This window comes from Diplotaxodon limnothrissa, unplaced genomic scaffold, assembly GCF_057381915.1.
Source record: "Diplotaxodon limnothrissa isolate DT_005_m unplaced genomic scaffold, D_limnothrissa_male_GT1.1 unmapped_scaffold_4, whole genome shotgun sequence".
NCBI lineage: Eukaryota > Metazoa > Chordata > Actinopteri > Cichliformes > Cichlidae > Diplotaxodon > Diplotaxodon limnothrissa.
Genome location: NW_028188558.1, coordinates 236,639 through 261,108, shown reverse-complemented (window position 1 = coordinate 261,108; position 24,470 = coordinate 236,639). Strand labels below are relative to the sequence as shown.

The 24,470-nt window shown below is 42.8% G+C and overlaps 2 protein-coding genes across 2 annotated transcripts in view; one reads left to right on the top strand and one right to left on the bottom strand.

The window, feature by feature from the left end:
• LOC146606843 (protein NLRC3-like) overlaps positions 1–22,404 on the bottom strand; it is a 46,723-nt gene extending 24,319 nt beyond the window's left edge. The window contains exons 1-6 of the mRNA XM_085349231.1: positions 22,349–22,404; positions 21,690–21,742; positions 12,499–12,783; positions 8,442–10,227; positions 1,377–1,550; positions 975–1,148 (exon numbers count right to left, since the gene is read on the bottom strand). Of these exons, the coding sequence (XP_085205357.1) occupies positions 975–1,148; positions 1,377–1,550; positions 8,442–10,227; positions 12,499–12,783; positions 21,690–21,742; positions 22,349–22,380 (2,504 nt within the window). The 5' untranslated portion in view covers positions 22,381–22,404. The remainder of the gene's footprint in view (positions 1–974; positions 1,149–1,376; positions 1,551–8,441; positions 10,228–12,498; positions 12,784–21,689; positions 21,743–22,348) is intronic.
• LOC146606844 (uncharacterized) lies at positions 10,821–11,554 on the top strand. Its single transcript, XM_085349251.1, has 2 exons — positions 10,821–11,437; positions 11,536–11,554. The coding sequence occupies exons 1-2, from the start codon at positions 10,821–10,823 to the stop codon at positions 11,552–11,554; spliced, it is 636 nt and encodes a 211-aa protein (XP_085205377.1).
• Positions 22,405–24,470: the final 2,066 nt, after the last annotated feature.

The following is a 24,470-nucleotide window of genomic DNA, read 5'->3' as shown; positions in this document are numbered from 1 at the left end:
GCCAGGTGACCCTGAATCCTCCCTTAGTTATGCTGCAATAGACGTAGGCTGCCGGGGATTCCCATGATGCATTGAGTTTTTCCTTTCCAGTCACCTTTCTCACTCACTATGTGTTAACAGACCTCTCTGCATTGAATCATATGTGTTATTATCCTCTGTCTCTCTTCCACAGCATGTCTTTATCCTGTCTTCCTTCTCTCACTCCAACCAATCACAGCAAATGGCCCCGCCCCTCCCTGAGCCTGGTTCTGCCAGAGGTTTCTTTCTGTTAAAAGGGAGTTTTTCCTTCCCACTGTCGCCAAAGTGCTTGTTCATAGGGGGTCATGTGATTGTTGGGTTTTTCCTCTGTATTTATGAAGTGCCTTGAGGTGACTTTTGTTGTGATTTGGCGCTATATAAATAACATTGAATTGCATTGTTAGTATCTCAGACAAAATCTCGTCTGTGTTCTGGAGCTTATCTTTGTGTTCTGCAACCCTGGTTTCCACATCATTAAGCCGCGCATTGGCTTTATCCAACTCACCCCTTATTTCCACCAGTTGCGCTTTCGTGTCTTTTCGAAATTCTTTCACCTCTTTCCCAACGCCTCTCAGTTCTTTCAGTATCAGCGTCAAACTTGCTGGGTCAACCTCATCTTCTGTCCCAGAATCCTCGCGGCTAGGAGTGGGAGAGTGGCCTCGGCTAGCCCTATAGGGGCTAACGTTAGCCCCTTCTGTTAGCTGCACATTGCCATCTTCCACGTTTTCAAACGTTAACTTCTTAGCTATTTTGTTCTTTCTGGACATCATTTAAACCCCTTTTTCCTCTTTATGTGCACTTAGATAGTGTATTAATTTACTTGGGGCAGTTTTAATAAGTTTCAGTCGAGAGCTCTCGTACTAGGTGTCCATCCCCACGAGCGCCGGAACCGGAAGCCTTGAATAAAATGTTTAATTGGTTCATTTAAAAAAAAACAAAATGTCAATTGATCTGACCTCAGAGTATTTAGTTTACAGTTTAAACTTTGTAGTCCAGCAGACAGAATCTTCACTCCTGAATCCTGCACATTTTTGATACTCAGGTCCAGCTCTGTCAGAGTAGAGGACTGAGAGCTGAGCATTGAGGACACAGCTTCACAGTTTTCCGCTAGAAGTTCACAGACGTTGAGTCTGAAAATGAAAACATGAACAAAGACTGATGTTAAAGTGTAATCAGGGTGCAATAACTAATCTTATATTTTAAGAATCCTTGTTGTTTTATGCTGAGCAGATGTGGTACGAAACAACAGTAAATTGATCAAGTTTACCTCTACTGTTTAAATTGCTGGATTTATTTTCTCAGTTAAAAACAAAACAAAACAAACAAACAAAAGAAAAAAGAATACAAATCGGTCAGACCTCAGAATATTCAGTTTGGCGTGTGGACTCTCCACTGCAGCAGACAGAAGCTTTACTGCTGAAGCCTTCAGGCTGTCGGTACTCAAGTCCAGCTCTCTCAGACTACAGGACTGGGAGCTGACCACTGACAACAAATCTGTACAGACTTTCTCTGACAGCTTACAGCTGCTCAGCCTGAAAAAAATAACAAGAACAACAAAACAATAATATTTATTATCAAATAAAATCTCTTTATATGTTGAATCTAAGTAATCAAATGTGTACAAATGAGTACACTACAATGCACAATTAAATAAAAAAATGTTCAAGAATTTAAGTGTAACAGAAGAAAAATATTTCAAATTAAACACAATTATTCCAATGTATGTAAATGGAAACCAGTGAAGACCAGGTTGATTTAGTGACAGTAGTTCAGTGTCTGCTGGCACAGGCCTGTGAGTACTGCAGTATTACACTTACTACAGTACTGCTGGTCACTTTATTAATTCTAATATGTGTGTAATACTGCAGTATTACACTTACTACAGTACTGCTGGTCACTTTATTAATTCTAATATGTGTGATTACTGTAAATGTAGTTATAAATAATGTATCACATCCTGGACTCTCGTTTCATTTTCTGTCTAAAAGCTGCTTTGGCTCATTCCCCTTTAAAGCCCCGCCCTCCCTAAAGGCCAACTTTATTTTGATTGGATGATTTCATAAAGCACGCTGAAGGGCAGTAGCCAGTTATCATGAGCTCCATCTCCTCAACCTTCTGGTTTAGAAATTATAAGAAACTGTAAACCTCATAAAAACTCGTCTTGATCCATGCTCAATCATCCAGGTTAGTAAATCCCAAAAGTTGATTCTGTTCATCTGGACGTAGCGCTTTCAGTGGGAGAAACATTTCGTCACTCATCCAGGTGACTTCGTCAGTCTCAGCTGACTTCTGGTTTCCAACCCTATAAAAAGTACATTTGCATAATGACTGAAACCAGCCCACTGAAGGAACAATAAGGCTGGGAGGTCAGTTCCTTGACCATTAGGTTTGAGTCATTATGCAGATGTACTTTTTATAAGATTGGGGAAAGCTGCAGTCAGCTGAGCCTGAAGAAGTCATCTTGATGAGTGACAAAATGTTTCTCCCGCTGAGAGCGCTACGCCCAGATGAACAGAATCAAACTTTGGGGGCTCATAAAATCATGATTAGAAATCTTCTCAGATGTATTTTTACATTTTAGATCCACAGCAACAAAGTTCACAGCAGGATGTCTCTGTTCAGTAATTATTATGCCCATTACCTGCAAACTGTGAGTTTTGTTTTTCTTCTCTCATTCTCTCTCTCTCGCTCGCTCTACCACCCTCGCTCTCTTTCCGCTGCACTCGCTCCTTGTATCAGGTGATTGGGTTAATTGGGAACCCACCTGCACATTGATTGCAGGGTGGCGCTAGCCTGTATAAAGCTAAGCCGATGTCTTGTTGGATTAATTCCTCCCGAGCTTCTGGTACGATACAGCAGTAAATGCTGGCGTACTGCGACGGACTGATCAGCAAGAGCAGATTATATGACAGCTACAGCAGTCTGTTTTATTCTGCCATTGCGGAGAGAGGTGTTGGTGTTATCCCCACCAATGAGAATATAGTGCCTCCGGTCCTGGGGGTTTCACTGCTGTACTCACCTCTCCATGGCAAATTGCCCAATCTAAATTGGAAGAGTGAACTGCCTTCTCAGCCGCTGTTGTGAGGACTCCTCCTCGGTGGAGCTTGTCTTGTCTTGTCTTATCTTGTTTTTATTAAGTAGGCTTACCTTTTTTTGGGTTCGCCTGGTGTTCTATTTTACCCTGGACTGTTGCTCGTACCCACACTTCTGTGATCGGGCTGAAGTGATTCTCTGCCCGAGTGTCGTGCTGGGACTCCAAATCGCCTGGGTGGCCGGTCTCAGCCGGTCTCAGCCGGTGGGGAGCCAGACCGGCCTACGCCTGAGAATAATTATTACCAGCACGAGTGGTAGTTTGACCCGTGGGGAATAAGCCTTTCCCGTGTGTGTGTGTGTGTGTGTGTGTGTGTGTGATTTCTTTTATTAAAGTTATTAAAGTGTGTTTTAGTCTTTTTATGATTTGTAGCGAGCCTGACGCTCAGTGTCCTTTTATTCTTTTAACATACTTTTCTGTGTTTTATTTCAGTGAAGGAGGACGAGCCAGTGGCCCTGGGACCTCAGGTGGTGGGTCGTTTTCACACTTTCTTTTGTACAGCACTGGGTGGTGTGGGGATGAACAAAAAGTATTTTACCAGCATAATATAATCTGCAGTATGATCATTGCTTTAACAATGTAACAGATAGCTTTAAGATGGCCTTAAGATGTTTATGATGATGTTAACTTTGTATTCCAGGTGCAGTTATAACTATTTTATACATATTGCATATCTGTGCTTATTTGAGTTGATGTTCAGGTTCATTAATGGTTTTGAGCTTCATCTAGTGAGAGTGTCTAGATGATCCATGCTGAGGGAAAACTAGAACATAGAAGGAATTGCAGTACATGCTTACACAACAGTTCATTTTAATATCTTTTATATGTTCATATTCTTGTATTAAGCTTTTAGTAGGGGTTCTTGATTAAAACATTTATTTAGTAGAGGACACATACATAGTCTCAGTTGTTACATATCAGAGTGGCTTCTGTCTCTCTGTCTGGTTAGAGGTTAGGAGCTAGTCGCGAGGTGAAACAGGGTGCAATTGTGGTTAGCACACAGACACACACACACTTAGTTAGAGAATCATTTATAGGTGAAAGTTTAATCATGTTTTGCTGGGGTTGCAAAAAGAGCAGTTTGTCGCAGAACTGCTGCTGAGGTGTCAGGATGACAAGCGAGCATCCGGCAGTGACAGGAAGCACCTGTTATGAAGATAGAAGACAATTGTTCTTTTAAACGGTGTCAAAAGTCATTGTGGTTTTGATTTGATCTATGTATAAAATGTATCTGTGACGTTGAAGGGGCGTCATTAAATTTAAGCCCTGACGGTATAAAATATCTGTTTATGCTTTGATTAAGTCGAAGATCAATTGTTGTTTCCAGTGATCTTCCCACGTGTGAATTAAAATCTTCGTTTGACTTCACCCGGCCGGACCAGTGTGGTTATTCTTCGAGCACCTCTTGTACCCTTCCTCAATTTTTGAACCTTAACAGTGGTCTGCAGTGATTCTTTTGGTGTGATTTTCTTTTGGTTCCACGGCTGCTGGTAAGTCCAAGTTCCACGATTGTTTATTTTTACTGTAGGACACTGTCAATAATGACGCTACATCTTGACTTTTAATATTTTATTTATAAAATATTATTTATAATATTTTATTCATTTCTATAAATAAAACTGTTTTAATATTGGAAGCAAACCTGCCTCAGTGTGCATCCTTGAATCTGTGCGGTCTTCTTTTATTCCTTTTATTTATTTTTCTTAAATATATTTCCTGGGGGTGTAATTCCCCTAGGCGGCGTTGTCAAGTTTATTTATTTTGTTCATAACCCCGCCGACCACTTGGTCACATAAACACTAGCTGTCTGAAACTGTTCTTGTTAAATGTGTGTATAAAGGAAATAAGCTGAAATACAGAGACTGGATGGATCTGTGCTTTGACTTTGACACCAAACATTTCTTCCTGTTAAAAGGGAGTTTTTCCTTCCCACTGTCGCGAAAGTGTTTGCTCATAGGGGGTCATATGATTGTTGGGGTTTTCTCTGTATCTATTACTGTACGATCTACTGTACAATATAAAGCGCATTGAGGCGACTGTTGTGATTTGGCACTATATAAATAAAATTGAATTGAATTACATCCCATTTCAGGTACCTGGAACCTGAACCTTCTCTGGAAACCTGGGACACTGGCGGGTTTCTCTTGCTTACCTATCTGCTCATCCTCTTTCTTTCTGCTCGCATGATGATTTCCTGGTTGAGTTTGTAAAGACTTTTGCTCAGGACCTTCTTGCTGTGCGGCAACAGTGCTAACCACCGTCCGCTGTATGTTTTTCAGTCATTAAATCAAACCATGAAAGATCAGCTTGCTTCTCGTGATGAACCTGTCTGTTTTCGATTCCACACCAGGGTCTGCCCACTGGAAAGTTCAGGGATAAGGGTGGAGGATACTCACACAAACATAAAAACCCAGATTGCAACTCCAAGTCTCTGTGCTAGTTAACCAGACCTTTCAGGCTCTTGTTCAATCAGAACCTCATGGAGTCTGAGTTAGCGAGACAGTTAAACATCCCTCTATGCCCCCTTAATCCGCCCATTCCCACTAAGTCATTAAATAACCGAGTGTCCCCTCACATAACTCAGCGCACAGAGCCTGTCACCCCTGGCCATCACAAGGAAACACTTACCTTTTTTGCTTTTCATGCACCTCACAAACCACTCATACTCGGCTTTCCTTGGCTAGAATTACATAACCCACAATTAGACTGGTCAGGTCAGAGGGTAATCAGTTAGAGTCTGTTCTGTCATTCAAATTGCCTTGTTTCCGCCCGTCCACCGGAACCTGTGGAACCATCAACCAACACTGAGACTGTTTTAGATCTCTCCTCTGTCCCCACCAAATGTCATGATCTTCAGGAAGTATTTAGCAAAAGTAAAGCGCTTTCACTGCCACCTCACAGACCACATGACTGTACCATAGAACTACTCTCTGGCTCCACCCGGCCTTCTAGCTGGCTGTATAACCTGCTTAGACCTGAGTGTGCGGCTATGGAAAAGTACATTAAGGAATCCCTCGGTGCAGGCATAATCCAACGATTGTCATCTCAAGTTGGAACTTCTTTTTTGTGGGGAAAAAGGATGGCTCTCTCTGGCCATGCATTTACTTCAGGGGCCTCAGTGATATTACCATCAAGAATAAGTACCTATTACCTCATTAGCTCTGCTTTCAGGCCATTTCACAGTGCCACTGGGTTTACAAAACCCCACATCCACAACGCTTACCACTTTTTCCAGATCAATCAGGGAGACAAGTGGAAGACCGTTTTAAACATGCCATTGGGGGACTACGAGTATTTGGTCATGCCGCCTGGGTTAACTAATGCTCCCGCAATGTTTCAAGATTAGTTAACGATGTCCTCCGGGACTTCCTTGACAGGTTTGTATTGGTGTATCTGGATGATATACTAATTTTTCCCAAAACCTGCGAGGAACATCAGTCTCATGTCCATGCTATTTTTCCAACGTTTGCTGGAGAATAAACCTTATGTCAAAGCAGAAAAGTGTGAATTCCATTCCTCATCAATAACTTTTTTCAGTTACATTTTGGCACGGGGGCAGGTGAAGACGGATCTGGCAAAAGTGAAAGCTTTCACAGAGTGGCATACCCCTTGTACCCATTGTAGATTCAAGAAGCATCTCCAATGGGTTTTGGGAATAGCAATTTTTTATAGAGGGTTCATTTTCAACTATAGTCAGGTAGCTGCACCACTCAAGTCTCAGCATGCATCTGGTCCCCCAAAACTGGAACTGCATTCACCAAACTGAAGTATCTGTTCACCACAGCGCCTTTTTGGTTCACCCTGATCACAGTTATCATTGCAAAGGTGGACACATCAGAAATTGGAGAAGGGAGAGGTAAATGATGCCAAGTGAAAGAGAATGCTTTGGGGGGGGGGGGGGGGGGGGGGGGGGTCATGCTGCTGTCATGGTCTGTGTGAGCGGCGGTGGTTTCCCACTAGACTCTGGTTTCTGCCTTTGGGTGAAGCCTGGTCAGCCTGTCCATTGTCCACACCTGACAGTAATCTACTAGGCTGAATATAACATCAGCACTCCCAATAACTCTGCTAACCTCCTAATCCTCGGATCATCTACTCACCCTTGCAGTTCAGTCACGTTTTCCTGGATGCTGGTCTTCTTGATTCACTCACAGCCACATTAATGCCTTTCGTCTCTTAGACTTACTGGACCACTTGGCCTGGATTCAAAGCTAACAAGTACTCACCCAGACCTCACCACCTGCCTTCCCCAAGTTGCTTTCCAATTACTGACAAGTAAATGGTAAATGGACTGATTCTTATATAGCGTTTTTCTACTCTCCCGGAGTACTCAAAGCGCTCTATACAACATGCCACATCCACCCAATCACACCCATTCTCACAAACACTTTATCTGAACTTATTGCTTTCTAAGTACATTCACACGCATTCATACTCTGATGGATGCATCGGAGAGCAAGTTGGGGTTAGTATCTTGCCCAAGGATACTTGACATGCAGACTGGAGGAGCCAGGGATCGAACCACCAACCTTCTGATCAGTAGGTCAGATCAGACCAGCTTTACCTCCTGAGCTACAGAAACCCCAAATAAGACATTGAAGATAACCTCGTTCACTTACTGTAACCTCCACCAGTGATCTTTCTGATGCTGCTCTACCTCTGTTACAGTGACTCAGATTACCATCTACCAAGACCCATTTCCGGAAACCTACCATAGAGCCCACTTCATGCTCACAGCTTCAAGTGCTTGACTTCCGCCATAGTTCACAGTTCATGTTAAAAAATTCCAAGTGTCAAGTTCCTGTGTGTAAATAAAGCCTTCACGTCTAGTAATATTCAGTTCCTTCACCTTTGTCTGTATTTTGGGTTCACCATGTTGTTCTGGCCACACCGAGGTAACAGATTTATATTTGAAAAACAGAGAGACATGGGGGATTGCAATAAAGATGAGACACAAACCAGACCTTAAAATAAGAACATCTGAAAACGATGTAGGTGCAGTCTGGTAGCTCAAGTATTTGCTTTAAAAAACAGAGCTAGACTCCTGGTTGTTGGAGACAAGTGAACAACTTGAGGATAATAAACCTGTCAGAGGGGCTGAAGGATCAGAGCTCATGTTCTTATAGGCTGGATCTGGATTGTGCTTTGATTCGAGTTGAAGACAAAAATATTTCAGAAATGCTGACATGTCCTACTGGAGAGAAATATTTAAAGTATCATATTTGACTAAGTGCTATTTTTAATTTTTCTTAAAAGGCAGTGTTCGTTGAACTGAGCACCTCTGATTTATTTCCCATGATTTTAAGAATGAAGCGATGAGTTCATGTTTACTCACAGAGCTTTGTTGGAGGCTTTGACCACTGGCAGCAGCCTCAGAAGAGCCTCCTCTGAAGCAGAGTATTTCTGCAGGTCAAACACATCCAGATCTTCTTCTGATGACAGTAAGATGAAGACCAGAGCTGACCACTGAGCAGAAGACAGTTTATCTGTGGAGAGACGTCCTGATCTCAGGGACTGTTGGATCTCCTCCACTAGAGAACGATCATTCAGTTCATTCAGACAGTGGATCAGATTGATGCTTTTCTCTGCAGACAGATTCTTACTGAGCTTCTTCTTGATATACTCGACTGTTTCCTGATTGGTTTGTGAGCAACTTCCTGTCTGTGTCAGCAGACCTCGTAGGAGAGTCTGATTGGTCTGCAGGGAAAGACCCAGGAGGAAGCGGAGGAACAAGTCCAGGTGTCCATTTGGACTCTGCAAGGCCTTGACCACAGCATTCTGGTAGAAGTGTTTCTCTGCAGATTCTCTTGTTTCAGACTTCTTGGAGGTTGTCTGTTGTTCTTCCAGCAGATTGAGTCCAGAGTTGATGAAGGTCAGATGGACATGAAGAGCAGCCAGAAACTCCTGAACACTCAGATGGATGAAGCAGAACACCTTGTCCTGGTACAGTCCACTTTCCTCTTTAAAGATCTGTGTGAACACTCCTGAGTACACTGAGGCTGCTCTGATATCGATGCCACACTCTGTCAGGTCTGATTCATAGAAGATCAGGTTTCCTTTCTGCAGCTGATCAAAAGCCAGTTTTCCCAGAGACTCAATCATCTTCTTGCTCTCTGGGCTCCAGTGTGGATCTGTTGCACGTCCTCTATTATACTTGACCTTCTTCACTTTGGCCTGAACCACCAGGAAGTGGATGTACATTTCAGTCAGGGTCTTGGGCAGTTGTCCTCCCTCTCTGGTTTTCAGGACACGCTCCAGAACTGTAGTAGTGATCCAGCAGAAGACTGGGATGTGGCACATGATGTGGAGGCTTCGAGATGTCTTGATGTGGGAGATGATCCTGCTGGCCTGCTCCTTCTCTCTGAATCGGTTCCTAAAGTACTCCTCCTTCTGTGGGTCAGTGAACCCCCTGACCTCTGTCACCCTGTGAACATACTCAGGGGGGATCTGGTCTGCTGCTGCAGGTCGTGTGGTTATCCAGACGTGAGCAGAGGGAAGAAGATTCCCCCTGATCAGGCTTGTGAGAAGTACATCAACTGTGGTGGGCATCGTAACATCAGTCACAGTTTTGTGGAAGTCCAGAGGAAGTCGACACTCATCCAGACCATCAAAGATGAACACAACCTGGAAGTCTTCAAAGCTGCAGATTCCTGCTTCTTTGGTTTCAGTAAAGAAGTGATGAACAAGTCCCACCAAGCTGAACTTTTCCTCTTTCAGCACATTCAGCTCTCTGAAAGTGAATGGAAATATGAACTGGATGTCCTGGTTGGCTTTGTCTTCAGCCCAGTCCAGGCTGTATTTCTGTGTTAAGACTGTTTTCCCAATGCCAGCCACTCCCTTTGTCAGCACTGATCTGATTGGTTCATCTCTTCCAGGTGTGTCTTTAAAGATGTCTTCTTGTCTGATGGTTGTTTCTGGTCTGTGTGGTTTCCTGGATGCTGTTTCAATCTGTCTGACCTCATGTTCATCATTGACCTCTGCAGTCCCTCCCTCTGTGATGTAGAGCTCTGTGTAGATCTGATTCAGGAGGGTTGGGTTTCCTGCTTTAGCGATGCCCTCAAACACACGCTGGAACTTCTTCAGCTTAGACTTAAGTTTAGGCTGACACTTCTGAAGAGCATCTGAATCAAAAAAAGGAAAAAAGAAGGAAAAGTACAAATCTGGTCTGAAGGAGCTATCTGACGTACTTTGTCCTTTGTTGAGCCTATCATACGTTTTAGTTTTTAATATACTTATTCTACCAGAAAACCAGAAAAAAGGGGCTACAGGAATTCCTAAATGTAATTCCTGAAAACAGCCACATTAAATGTTTTGAACCTACACATCTGTATTGCTTTGCAGCTTTTCATATGTACCTGATGCCAACATGTGCAGGCTAAACAGGTTTCTGCTTTCTGTGCCTCTTCTCCAAACTTTGTCACCAAAAATAACAACACTGCTATGTTATTTAAATAAGCATCTGAGAGAGATTCAGTAATTCACATTTAATTCTTGTCGTAAATTACAATGGCGAAAGATAATGTAAACCCTTTCTGGCCACACTAAACATGTTCCTTCTCGTTTGGCTCTTGGCGAAGGCAGTCGCACTTTTCTCCTCTTCTCCTTCCCCTTATCTTCCCTGCTTAGCCTCTTGTGTCTTTGTCTTGTCTCATGTGTATTTCACTTCCCTGGAACACTCTCTCACAGTCTGTGTCTAAAAACCTAAAAGAGAATTATGGATTTGATCAACTGGTCTCTGAATGCTATTGACACCCTTTTCTCAACGAGTTGTCTGGGCTCGGGAGAGCCCGAGTGCCCTGGAGGGACTTTCCCTGCCGGATACACGATGGACGAGTGGCAGACATGGAGGATCGTGTGCCTGGCGGGACTGTCGATCGAGGACGCTGAAGATATGTACCTATTCGGAACCATGATAACAGGGTTCTTGCTGATCGGAGCTGGCTTGGCCCTGGTTTATCGGAGAATTAAGAAAGCGGAACCGGCTGTTCAAACCCCCACAAGGCTGCCCGCTGGGATTGAAAGGATGGGACGAGGTGCGGCTTCTCAGAAAGGGCTCAGTGAATGCAGCATGGTTAAGAGCTTGGAGGCGCTAACGGCTGCAGTGAAGGCTCAGAATAACACCTCTGAGTGTATATTGGATTACATCAAGGAAGAATCCACTCGGAACAACACCTTGGGGCGGAAGCTGGATTACATCGCGGATCAGTTGGCTGCGGTCGTGAAGTCTCAGAATCTGCTCTGTGAGCAAAAGCCTGAAAAGACCACAGAATTGAAGGTAAATAACATAATTGAGAGGCTCGCAGCTATCCAGCGGGAGATTGAGAGACCAGTGTCGGTGTCGGAGTGTTAAAAACAGCTTGAAATTCTCATGAGTTGTTTGTAAAAGAAAAATCACAAATCATATAATGCGGCTACCCCTTTGGCGCCAGCTGTGGGCTCAAGGCCTGAGCTGAACAAAAACACCCTGATAACGACTGTGTTGAGTCTGTTCCTTCCCATTCCATGCAAGGCCACCTGGGTTGGCTGGTAGACTGTTTACTTAGCCTGATAGGGCGGAGGACACTGTCTCAGCTGAACTATGGACACGCACACACATACATTTACACTGATAAGCACTCACACATCCCCCCTCCCCTTCCAATGCCTTCGATGCTTGTTGCCTCCTGGGAACACGAGGCGGGTCTGGGCCCACGCTGGAGAGTCGGCGCAGTGGCAGGACGGCTGCTGTGTTGCCTGGGATTACTCCTTATCCCCTAACCAACCTTGTTGTTGGTCACGTGCTCTATAATGTTGTACTGTGGACATTTATGTGCTTTCTGTGCAGAGGAGTTTTTTTGTTTCCTGTTCTCATGCTGTCCTCTATAGCCCAGCATGAGCAGAGGTCTCTTTTTTCCCCTTGTACTTTCCCATTGTAGTGTAGATTTCAGTGTTTTTTCTATAATGCAACGTTCTCTGACTTGTATCCCCATGTGATGTCTGTGTTGTGTGTGTATGGTCGGGGGGCGGGTTCATTCCACTGCAGGGCAACCTGACACTGCAGGTGATGAATAAAATTTGAACTTGAACTTGATTATATAAAAATGTGGCATTTAAGTCAAATGACTCATGCTTTTCTTCTTTAAGGCAATCAGTTTGCATGGTTTTTAAAAGTAAAGAACACTTGTGTTTAATTAAATACAGCTCACATTAGATCTAAGTAGTTTCACAGGTTTATGATGTCCATGTAGTTTAGAAAATACATTTGCAGGCATGTAACAAATCCAAACATTCGTCGTAGAATGACGTTCTTGCCCTCTCCTTTTTCTTACAGTGAATTCTGAGGTTTCACTTTCACATCTCAACAAACTGCAAGGTGACCATTTTTATTCATGGTATATGATACATGACCTCACCTTGTTGAGCAGATGGATCAGAGTATAAACGTAGCTGAGAGAAAAGAGAAGGATCTTTGATCTGAAGATGTTTGATTGTTATCTTGCATGCTTTGTCTCCTTTTTTCCTCACTGTGTCGATGAAGCTGCGTGCCTTATCTGCTCTGGCTCGGTTCTTCTCCAGTATCGATTCTTTCTCCAACTCATTTAAGACAGTGTCACATACGAGGGCCTCAAGCAGCTGTGTGAGGATTTCTGTTGTTACCCTCCAGACAAAGGCTGACCGCACCCTGGCAAGCTCCTCCTCTACAGAAACAAGAAAGAGACATAAACATGGTTCTCAGTCGACATCATGTGAAAAATATTCTAACTTTGTTGAATTAACACTTCATCATCTCATCAACAAATACTGAATTTTAGGATGTGTGGGGTTAAAATTATGTCAGCTTAAAATGAAACTGAAGAAAATATTGAAACTGAAAAATAATATTGTAACCGATACACAGATGATCTGTATTGCTATACAGACGGGCAGGTATACAGGTATACTATGAACAAATATACATATATAAAGATGAAGCACTGTGAGGTAAACAGATCTACAGAGTGCTATGAAAATATCTACAGTAGTGGAAGCGTAGCTCTCTGAACAGACTATAACAGTGTAGGCACTATAACAGAGACTACACCAGGGGTGCTCAATACGTCGATCGCGATCGACCAGTCGATCGCAAAGGTAGTATTGGTAGATCGCATGGCATTAAAAAAATAGATGCCAGCCTATCATCCATCCCGTCACTTGATTGATACAGGGAAGCCAGTCAGATGACATCAGATTTTTTTCTGACGCTTAGGTCGCTGCGCATGCGCAAACAGCGGCGCGAAGTGTAGTAAAACTGACAAGCTAGTCAGCGAGTTAACTCCAATTTTTAGCTCTCGGTTTTTTCTCTTAAACCTGGCCGTCAGCAGCTACTGTCCGGACTATGCATCCCTGGCTGATTCAATTCAGTGCAAGTCATCAGAGTAAACTCAGGTAATGACAAAAAATTTACATAGTTAATTGTGTTGTGAAATATTGGATATTGCGGTTATGCATGTATATACATTGTAGATATAAAGAATCCTCAATATATTTATAAATAAGTATATGTTTTGGATTTTTGTAGTGGGTAGATCATTTTGACTTGGTCATTTTATAAGTAGCTCACATGCAGAAAAAGTGTGAGCACCCCTGGACTACACCATGTCAGTGTCCTAAAACTACAGCAGTAACCAACGTGGTGAATGTTGATAATGAAAGGATCATGGTCACTGGGAGGAGGAGTGTAGAAGGGTTAGGTGAGTGTGGATGGAAAGGCTCAGCGGGGACTGAGTTCAGTAGGGTAACAGCTGTGGGGAAGAAGCTGTTCCTAAACCTGCTGGTTTTAGTCTGAAGGCTCCTGTAGCGCCTCCTGGAGGGGAGGAGGAGCTGGAAGAGTTTATTGGCAGTATGAGAGGAGTCCGAGAATGATGCATACTCGGCGTAGACATCTCTTCTTGCGGACATCCTCAATGCCAGGAAGTGGAATCCCTGTGATGTGTTGGGCGCTGCAGTGCCTTGCGGTCAGCAGCAGAGCAGTTCCCACACCAGACTGTGACACAGTTGGTCAGGATGCTCTCTATCACACAGCGGTGGAAGTTGATTCTTCTTCAGTATCCTAAAGAAAAAGAGGCCCTGATGGGCCTTCTTGACCAGGCTGGAGGTGTTAGTTGACCAGGACAGATTCTCAGAGATGTGGATCCCCAAGAACTTGAAGCTGGAGACCCGTCCAAGGATGGAGTTGGATGCATACTAAGGTCTGCAGTCATAGAGGAACGGGCTCAGCACACAGCCCTGTGGAGTGCCAGTGTGAGTGTGACAGTGGTAGAGCTGTTATGGCCTGACCTAACATGCTGAGGTCTGTTGGTCAGAAAGTCCATGAGCCATGATCCAGGTACAGATGGAGTTGTTGAGTCCAAGATCCACACGTTTGGTGATCAGCTTGGAGGGAAGAACTGTACTGAATGCTGAGCTGAAGTCAACTAACAGTATTTTTGCATGAGTACTCTTGTTGTCCAGGTGTGAGAGTACACAGTGAAGAGCTGTGGATACAGCATCCTCTGTACTCCATTGATTTGATAGACAAATTGGTGAGGATCCAGTGTGGGGGGGCAAGCATGCCCTGTAATGCATCAGGGCCAGCAGCTTTTTGAGCTTTGCTTTGTGTAATGTTATAAATACTTGGATAATCCTCAGAGTCTCTGGACTTTTACTTAGAGATATTATATTCAGTCCTGTGGATAGTTATATACTTAAAAATATATTATCCTCTATGGTTACTCTGGTATAAATGACTCTGAATCACTTTATGGTAAATAACAAACTATTGGCAAAAATAAAAAACTGTGAAAGAATTCCAGATGACAAGTCTGTAGTTCGACATACAAGTGACGACCTTTGACCTTCATCAGTTTTTATTTAATTGTGTCAGAGAAACTCAAACGTGCTCTTCATGCAGCTGAGTACATTCAGTGTTTAAAACGGAAGCTGTGCAGGGCCCTGTTTCAGGAAGCCGGTTTGGAAAACTCAGAGTGAAAAACGACACTCACGGTTGAGTAACCCCGAACTGTCCAACTCGGAATATTCGGTTTCAGAAAGGCTGATAACAAGTAGTTCAGTCAACGCGGAGTTGCTTTAACCCCAAGTGAAGCGCGCGGACGAGGATACATAAAGCCCTGATAAGCGGAGCACAGATTAAGCGAGTCACCATGGAGACGGAGGGAAAGAAGGCGCGGTCAATGTATTTCACAGCGCTTGAGGCCGAAATTCTGATGGCAGCATATGCCGATAACATGCAAATTTTGCGGAAAAAAAGTAACACAGCTACAGCTGCAAAAGAAAGGGAGCATGCATGGCAAAACATAGCCGACAGAGTCAATGCGTGAGTGTTAATATAAACATTGATCTAGGGATTTCCACCCATTTAACACGTTATTTTATCATATGTTATTTTATTTGTTATTTTATACATTTTATTTTGTGATGTGATGTGAGCGCAGGTGCAACCCAACAGGCCCCAAACGTTCCTGGCAGCAAGTAAAAATGAAATATAAAAATATAGTCCAAACAGGTAAGGTGTAATTGTATTATGAGCCATAGTGCTTGGTCTGTTTGTCCCATGTAAATCAATTGCAGTTAGAGGCTACATTAATTTTCTTTCTGTAAGCACTTATTGAAATTATCTGAGCACATTACAAGTACATATTTGCTTACTCTGTATGCTCAAATGTGACCCGTTATAGCCAACAGAAAAAAAGCGGAGGCCCGAAAAACAGGTGGGGGTCCTCCACCACCACCACTCACAGAGGCTGAGCAGTTGGCTCTCAGCCAAAACAGTGGGCGCCCTGTGGCCGAAGGCATCTCTGCGGGGACATCCTCTGAGTCAATAACCCCGCAAGACACAAGTGCCTACATAAGGGGTAAATTCAAAATAATACATGATGTGCATACATCCTTTCTTCACAGTCACCTTTGCAGTGCTGCTCATTCATTTGATAAACTCTTTACCATAATGGATTATTTTGTAGTGAAGTTATTTTCCTACTGATTTTGCCTTCCCTCAGTCTTGGTTGTCTTTGAGAGCATAATGACAATGAAGTGTAAGGTGCTTGGTATGTTTGTTAATTGCCATTTGGTCCCTTGTAAGTTATAAGTGACCTGTATAGACCTCATATTCTATCAGTTGATGGTGGTGGTGTACTGCATCTGGTGCAGCCTCCTGTTGAGCCAGACCAACATGCAGTTGTGAGTAATACTCCACAGATTATATGAGTTTACAGTAGAACAGCAATGTTGTTTATTTCTTTACTACAGGAAAATAATGAAGAAACATTGACAGCTGTTACAGAGGAGGAAGCAACAGAGACACTTTATGAGGTTTACATCTTTTAATACTTTGTGTACAGGAAATACAGGCGACCAATAAAGCCAGTTGAACAAAAAATCTGTTTATTCTTCTTTCAACATGTTGAGGTGATGGGTCAAAAGAAATGATTGTGACATATGGTGTCTCTGACTGCTCTTCCATCTTGTATGTCCGTGGGAGGGTCAGGATGTTCATGGTTTGGATCACTGCTGATGTTTGGTTCAGAAGGACAGTGTTCTCCTCTAATTGTGGCAATGTTGTGAAGAATCACACATGCCACAATAATGTCACATGCCCTTTCTGGGGTGACCCTGAGTCTTTGCAGGCACTGGAACCGGGCCTTAAGCATTCCGATAGTCATTTCAATTCTGGCTCTTGTCCTGCAATTAGCCAGATTATATCGCTGCTGTGGGCCCGGTTCAGGGTCAGGGTAAGGGGTAAGCAAATAGGGTAAACATGGATACCCCCTATCACCATGCAAGTAGCCAGTGAACTCTCCTAAGACAGAAGGGTACACTTCAGTTCAAATGTCCCTGAAGCAATTGGTCTTTATATATTTTAAAGTATTCTCAACTCACCATGTCCAAATTTTGTGCTCAGTGTACATTCACGGAATATTTGTGAGTCATGGACAGAGCCTGGCCGCTTGGCTTCCACATTTGTGATAATGTTGGCAGCATCACATATGATCTTCACAGTGCAGAGAACACAAATTAGCATCCATTACTATAATGAAATAATTTGTTAGTTTGACATGCTACAGGGAACTATGTACCTGTACATTAATGCTGTGGAAGGACTTCCTGTTCACATAGTCTCCTTCATTTACTGAAGGAGCAATGATTGGAATGTGAGTGCCATCTATACAGCCAATCACGCCTGGGAACCCTGAAAATAAATGTAAAATTTAAGTAGTAGTCCAAGTATCACCACATCATAAATTAAGTTTTGGTCATCCTGATACCTGCAATTTTGTGGCATCCCTCTTTGATAAATCTTGTGGGTCTATGACCGGGGAACACCACAAACGAGTGCAGGAGACGTTTCAGTGCAACTGTAACATTCCTGACTGCCCGACAGACGGTAGCCTTGGAAACGTGCTCAGCGTCACCAATATTATACAGAAAGCTCCCGTTTGCAAGAAACCGAAGTGCAATACAAATAATATGTACAGAACTGAGAGGATGTCCGCGATGTGTCACATGCGTAATATATGGCCTGAGGATGTTATCCAAATAAATTATAGATTGTGCTGAACAACGGTAACGTTCGCACAGAAAATCATCAGGAAATGATAAAATGTCCAAACGCGCTCTGATCACTCTCTCCCGGCGGAGAGCTCTGCGGAGAATTTGGGCTTCAACATCTACTGGCTCTTCAAGGAAGGGACACGCCATGTCTGACACTTCCTACTGTCAGGTTTCTGACAAAGGGGCGGAGACAGTCAGGGTTAGTTGTAGTAAACCTGCTAGGGGGCAGGTTAGCTTCACGGCGTGTGTCGTCATAGTGACTCACTCAGGCTTCAGCTGAACTCGCTTTGTGAAACTGAAAAACCAGAGTTTTCGTTAACTCAGGGTATACTTACTCAGTTTTTCCACTAAACCGGCTTCCTGAAACAGGGCCCAGGTCTGAGATCAGCAGCTTTGTGAAACACCAAGCTGAGGTCCTGTTAATGCTGATATATTGTGACACAGTTACATTTCAATTTAATTCAATTTTATTTATATAGCGCCAAATCACAACAACAGTCACCTGAAGGTGCTTTATATTGTACAGTAGATCGTACAATAACAGATACAGAGAAAAACCCAACATTCATATGATACAGGGGTGATTAATCCTTTTGACTTTGTTTTTATCCATAAAACAGCTGCAGCTTTCACTACAGCACATGTGGTGCTTTAACCTTTGCACTGTTTGCATCAGTTCATTCTGCAGTTAACATGTGAACATGTTGGATGATCTGTCTGCTGTCACTGGGTGGTGCTGAGGTCTGAATCTGAGGGCAGCTCCTGCAATCACAAAGAGAACAGAACCATCACAAACTGAAATATAAAGTTTATCTCAAATCTGAAATAGAGCTGATCCTTCTGTCCTCACACACCCAGGATCTGAAGTTCTTCTCTTACATTTCTTTAGTTCTTCAGCTCTGCTCACATACGAGCTGTTTATTTCTTAGAGCCGTATATACCAACAGATTTTCCAATATAATGTTAACCTTTGAGTTGTTGGTGCTTTGTGAATGTGAATCTGCATACATGAGCAGACGGAGCAGGTTTCAGTCCTGGTTCAGTCTGCTGCTGCACCGTGGTCACCAACATACAGAGGTATCATAACAAATATTAATGCTTTTTTCCCTCTCAAAGGATGTAAGCTGTACTGCACATGTAACTTTGTGAACTTACCTCAATAAGAATGATTCAGACTGTTTTATTTAACCTGAATATTTGAAACAAACTTAGTAAAAACAATACACAGAGTCAGTGCTAAAAATGTAATCCGAGGAAAAATGAAACACACATTTTAACTTAAGCTGCCAAGCAGAAGTATTTGGTTTGAGTACATAAATATTAGGCTTTGCTATTTAATCTGTAATTAATGATTAATGAGGGGTTACTGAAGTGCAAGCCTTTTTTAAAATATGTGTTAATATCCTTACAGATGTGGCAAAAGAGTGAAAACATGCTGCTGTTTGCACATATTGAATAATCAGCTCTGCACAGGAGCTGCAGCAGAGTGCAGCCTGTTGCTCTTACAGTGTAATACTCATAATAAAAGTACAGTAACTGTGGTTAGTTACTGACTGAGCAGCCCGGTGCGTTTCTGCTCATTTCGTTCACCTGCACGGGTTAGCTAAACAAACTTTACAAAACAAGTTTTGCCGATAGCCGAGTGCCCATCTTAGCTAGCTAGCTAAGGATGTTAGCTACAGATTAGCTTACAAACACCTTTCACTTACCAAAAATATTGTGGCGGCTCTCAGGTCCTTCTGTCAGGCAGACACTGAAGAACACCTGAGTCTGTCAGTTTGAAACAGTCGTTAAACGCTGGACCTCCTCTCAGCGTCCCCGCTCTATGTGCCGTTCAGAGATACGCAAGTTTCTTCATGACTGCGGCTGCTGCAGATATTAGGTCGTCCATGATTTCTACAGTCACTGGTCAGCAATATAATGTGCGCAAACATATGTGGCTCATATATGTGGCTCTGAAGCCCCGCCCCTCAAGCGCACCCTCAGATGCCGAAGCAGTGCCAACTAATTGAAGCTGAAAAAATAACTGTACGTGGAAAAAAACGATGTACAGTGGGGCAAAAAAGTATTTAGTCAGCCACCGATTGTGCAAGTTCCCCCACCTAAAATGATGACAGAGGTCAGTAATTTGCACCAGAGGTACACTTCAACTGTGAGAGACAGAATGTGAAAAAAAAATCCATGAATCCACATGGTAGGATTTGTAAAGAATTTATTCGTAAATCAGGGTGGAAAATAAGTATTTGGTCAATAACAAAAATACAACTCAATACTTTGTAACATAACCTTTGTTGGCAATAACAGAGGTCAAACATTTACTATAGGTCTTTACCAGGTTTGCACACACAGTAGCTGGTATTTTGGCCCATTCCTCCATGCAGATCTTCTCGAGAGCAGTGATGTTTTGGGGCTGTCGCCGAGCAACACGGACTTTCAACTCCCGCCACAGATTTTCTATGGGGTTGAGGTCTGGAGACTGGCTAGGCCACTCCAGGACTTCCAAATGCTTCTTACGGAGCCACTCCTTTGTTGCCCGGGCGGTGTGTTTTGGATCATTGTCATGTTGGAAGACCCAGCCTCGTTTCATCTTCAAAGTTCTCACTGATGGAAGGAGGTTTTGGCTCAAAATCTCACGATACATGGCCCCATTCATTCTGTCCTTAACACGGATCAGTCGTCCTGTCCCCTTGGCAGAAAAACAGCCCCATAGCATGATGTTTCCACCCCCATGCTTCACAGTAGGTATGGTGTTCTTGGGATGCAACTCAGTATTCTTCGTCCTCCAAACACGACGAGTTGAGTTTATACCAACAAGTTCTACTTTGGTTTCATCTGACCACATGACATTCTCCCAATCCTCTGCTGTATCATCCATGTGCTCTCTGGCAAACTTCAGACGGGCCTGGACATGCACTGGCTTCAGCAGCGGAACACGTCTGGCACTGCGGGATTTGATTCCCTGCCATTGTAGTGTGTTACTGATGGTGACCTTTGTTACTTTGGTCCCAGCTCTCTGCAGGTCATTCACCAGGTCCCCCCGTGTGGTTCTGGGATCTTTGCTCACCGTTCTCATGATCATTTTGACCCCACGGGATGAGATCTTGCGTGGAGCCCCAGATCGAGGGAGATTATCAGTGGTCTTGTATGTCTTCCATTTTCTGATGATTGCTCCCACAGTTGATTTTTTCACACCAAGCTGCTTGCCTATTGTAGATTCACTCTTCCCAGTCTGGTGCAGGTCTACAATACTTTTCCTGGTGTCCTTCGAAAGCTCTTTGGTCTTGGCCATGGCGGAGTTTGGAGTCTGACTGTTTGAGGCTGTGGACAGGTGTCTTTTATACAGATGATGAGTTCAAACAGGTGCCATTCATACAGGTAACGAGTGGGGGACAGAAAAGCTTCTTACAGAAGATGTTACAGGTCTGTGAGAGCCAGAGATTTTCCATGTTTGAGGTGACCAAATACTTATTTTCCACCCTGATTTACGGATAAATTCTTTACAAATCCTACCATGTGAATTCATGGATTTTTTTTTCACATTCTGTCTCTCACAGTTGAAGTGTACCTCTGGTGCAAATTACTGACCTCTGTCATCATTTTAGGTGGGGGAACTTGCACAATCGGTGGCTGACTAAATACTTTTTTTGCCCCACTGTAAGTGTGAAAACCACATGAACAGTGAGTTTTTTCTTTAAATTTCTATATTTATGTTTTTTCACTATCATTTCACTTTCAATACATTTGTTTCAGTTTCAATATTTTTTCAGTTTCATTTTAAGGTGGCATCGTTTTAACCTCATATGTGGGTTCAAAGTACAAAAAAGTCCAGTTGTTTCTCTGCCAAACTCCTTAGACTGGAAGTTCTCATGTTATATTAATGTCCCACAGAAAGTTTAAGGCAAAGATTAGGACAGGTTACAACTCGTGAATTTTATGTACTTATCACAGTTACAAAAAAAGAATCTGCCTGAAGTCTATACATCCATACGTCTCATCATACAAAGCACTGATCTCCTACCTGCTGATGGAGCTGCTTTGGCTGGCTGTTCTTTAGGTTCTTCCATCATCTTTCTATAAAAACACGAGAAGATGATTTTACCAAAAGAAACAGTGAACACAGTCTGGGTGTCACATCATATGAATTTGTGTCATGGTTTAGTGTACGGGCCACACACACTGAAACTGATCTGTGTGAAAGAACACATCGACGACATGTGAATGTAGTGATAACCTCGTCATAATAGAGGTTTTTACTTTTTCACATATTTGTTCAGTATAATGATTAAATAATCTGACAATACAAACCTAAAATACTTTGTTCCCTGTCTGCGACTTTGTGCGTCTCTGCTGTTAGTGCTTAAAGGAAGTTTTAAACTTAAAATCCTTCCCCACATATGTGACTGTGGTCTCTGGGGCCATTATCCTGAAACACTGGGGCTCAGCCCTGAAAGCTTTGCTATCTTCACCTGATAACAGCAGCTGTTTAAAGTTACTGAGTTTGACAGGGAAGTGAATGTAAATGTGAGACACTGTGTGCTCACAGCTAAAGGCTGCAGTCAGCTGTGTCAGAGCGTCCAATGATCCTTTAATAAACACTCAGAGCTCCATGTTGATGAAGCTGTCATGTGTGAGCTTGTGAGGCTCCTTTAAACTGGCTCTGCTCTGTCAGATGCTCACCTCTTCTTCACTGTCTCTGCTGCACTCTTCATCTCCTCCTCTCTCTCTCTGCTGTCCTGTTTAAAAAAACAAACAAATCAGCGTTAGCCAATCAAACTCTGTGCAGATGCTGCAGCTACAGCTGATATGTCATTCAGCTGTTCATCAATCAGCTTCTGCTGCTGTTTATTCGGCTCTTACTCTGAACACGTGCAGATCTAGGAAGATTTTCTTGGGGTGTCAAAATCAAAGCGTTTGTTTTTTCAAACACACGTGCAGGTGTTTATATCACATATGGTTTAAATGATTCAAATGCAGTAAGTATACATGTTTCATATATCGTCTATAACTGAATTATGTTCTGTAGCCTACATAATGAAACACTTTAGTTGCATAAAACGTGAATTTTGATTTTATGTACTGTATCTGTCACAGCATCGCAGTGTGGATGTGGAGAAGAGAGGACCCAAACGCAGGCCTCACAGGTGGTGAAGGCTGGTGTTTATGACAGAATGACAGAGTCTGAGATGGATGACTGACTGGAAGACCAGCTGAACAGAAACGACACATGTGGGACTGACAAAGACACTGAACTGGAGCAGGGCCGTGCAGAGAGGTTTAAAGGGGCGGGTGCTCAAAGTTAAAAAGGGGCACATTGAACCAGGCTGAATAACAACAACACACATTCATCAAGAATCTAATATGGGAAGGGCAGGGCTGTGTTGATCTGAGACTGTAGACATTTAAAAAGTCCACAGGAGAGATGGTAGCTGATTAAACAAGTGTCATGAGATAATAACAAAATGCAAAGATTGGTGACAGCACTTGGAACCATAAGGCAACAAAAACTGTGAGAAATAATTTAGGCTCTGCCTGTGAATCACTCTTTGCTTCTCTTCTTCCTTCCATCCCATCATTTCATATATCACTCTGCACTTGCTGTCTATGTGAGAACAAGGCACAACTTGCTATTGCAATAAACTATAATCTAATTATCCACACCTAACAACTCTTGCACTTAATCTATAATAAAATGATGACAGAAAAATGTTATAGCCCTGCCTTTAGTAGCCTCACACAGCTCCTGCTGTTTCCTCCTCATGTCCTTACCAGCCATGTCTGCACAATGTTATATCATGAGTAATATTTTTTTTAAAATCCATCTAAATAAAACACACACATGCACGCGCACACAGTGACATTTTAGACCTTCTTCAGAATACTGTATATACTATGGGCATCCTTACATTATTATTTATTACTAGAGCTACAATAATAAAGCAAAGAGGAGGGGGAAGTAATAAATATGAAATAATGTATTTATGATGATTCCATTTGTTTCACTATCCACTCTGTGCAGGGCAAAGCTTATTACATGTTTAAACAGATACAATCATTTTACTGCTGTAACATCCAACTTTTGTCTTATTTAAAATATAAATCTAATATAATCTGCTTCTTAATGTATGTTCTTTAAAATACAGCGTGTGTTTTTAATATATTATAATTATAATAATTATTATGTGGACATGTATATTAGATCATTTTTAGTGAAATATAATCCCTCCAGAAAGGCAGGAAAAGCCCGGAAACTTGCTTTAAAACTAAATATGTTCCCTAAAACGGTGACAGAGCTACAGACCCATGACAGCCTTACACAGGTAGCCAGCAGCTGTGACCAGCACTACCTGTGCAGTTAATAAAAGGACAGGTAATGTTTGTCGCGCTGTTGCACACACAGCTAAGACAGCTTACCAACGTGTACGTAATGAGCTAATACTCCTGGGTGCTACACACTACAGTGTGCGCTGTACACCTACTTACTGGTTTTGTGGCATCAGTCTGTGTCTCTGAGTTAACTCGTGTTTCTCCTACAGCTCCGGACCGCTAAAAATGCGCGTGCTCTTTGTGAGCTCGTTCCCGGCTCGTAACCAGCGCGTTCTGCCGTCAAGGGCGATCATTGGTTAAATGTGATCATGTGACTGATGCAAGCCAGATCCTTTTATTTAGCAAAACTGTGATTAATAGTTAAATATTATTGTTGAGGGGCACAGACAGGACTCCGCACACACACACATAAAAAAATAAATAAAAAAAATTTAAAAGTTGCCTCAACAAAAGGGCACTTTGGGCACTCATCAGG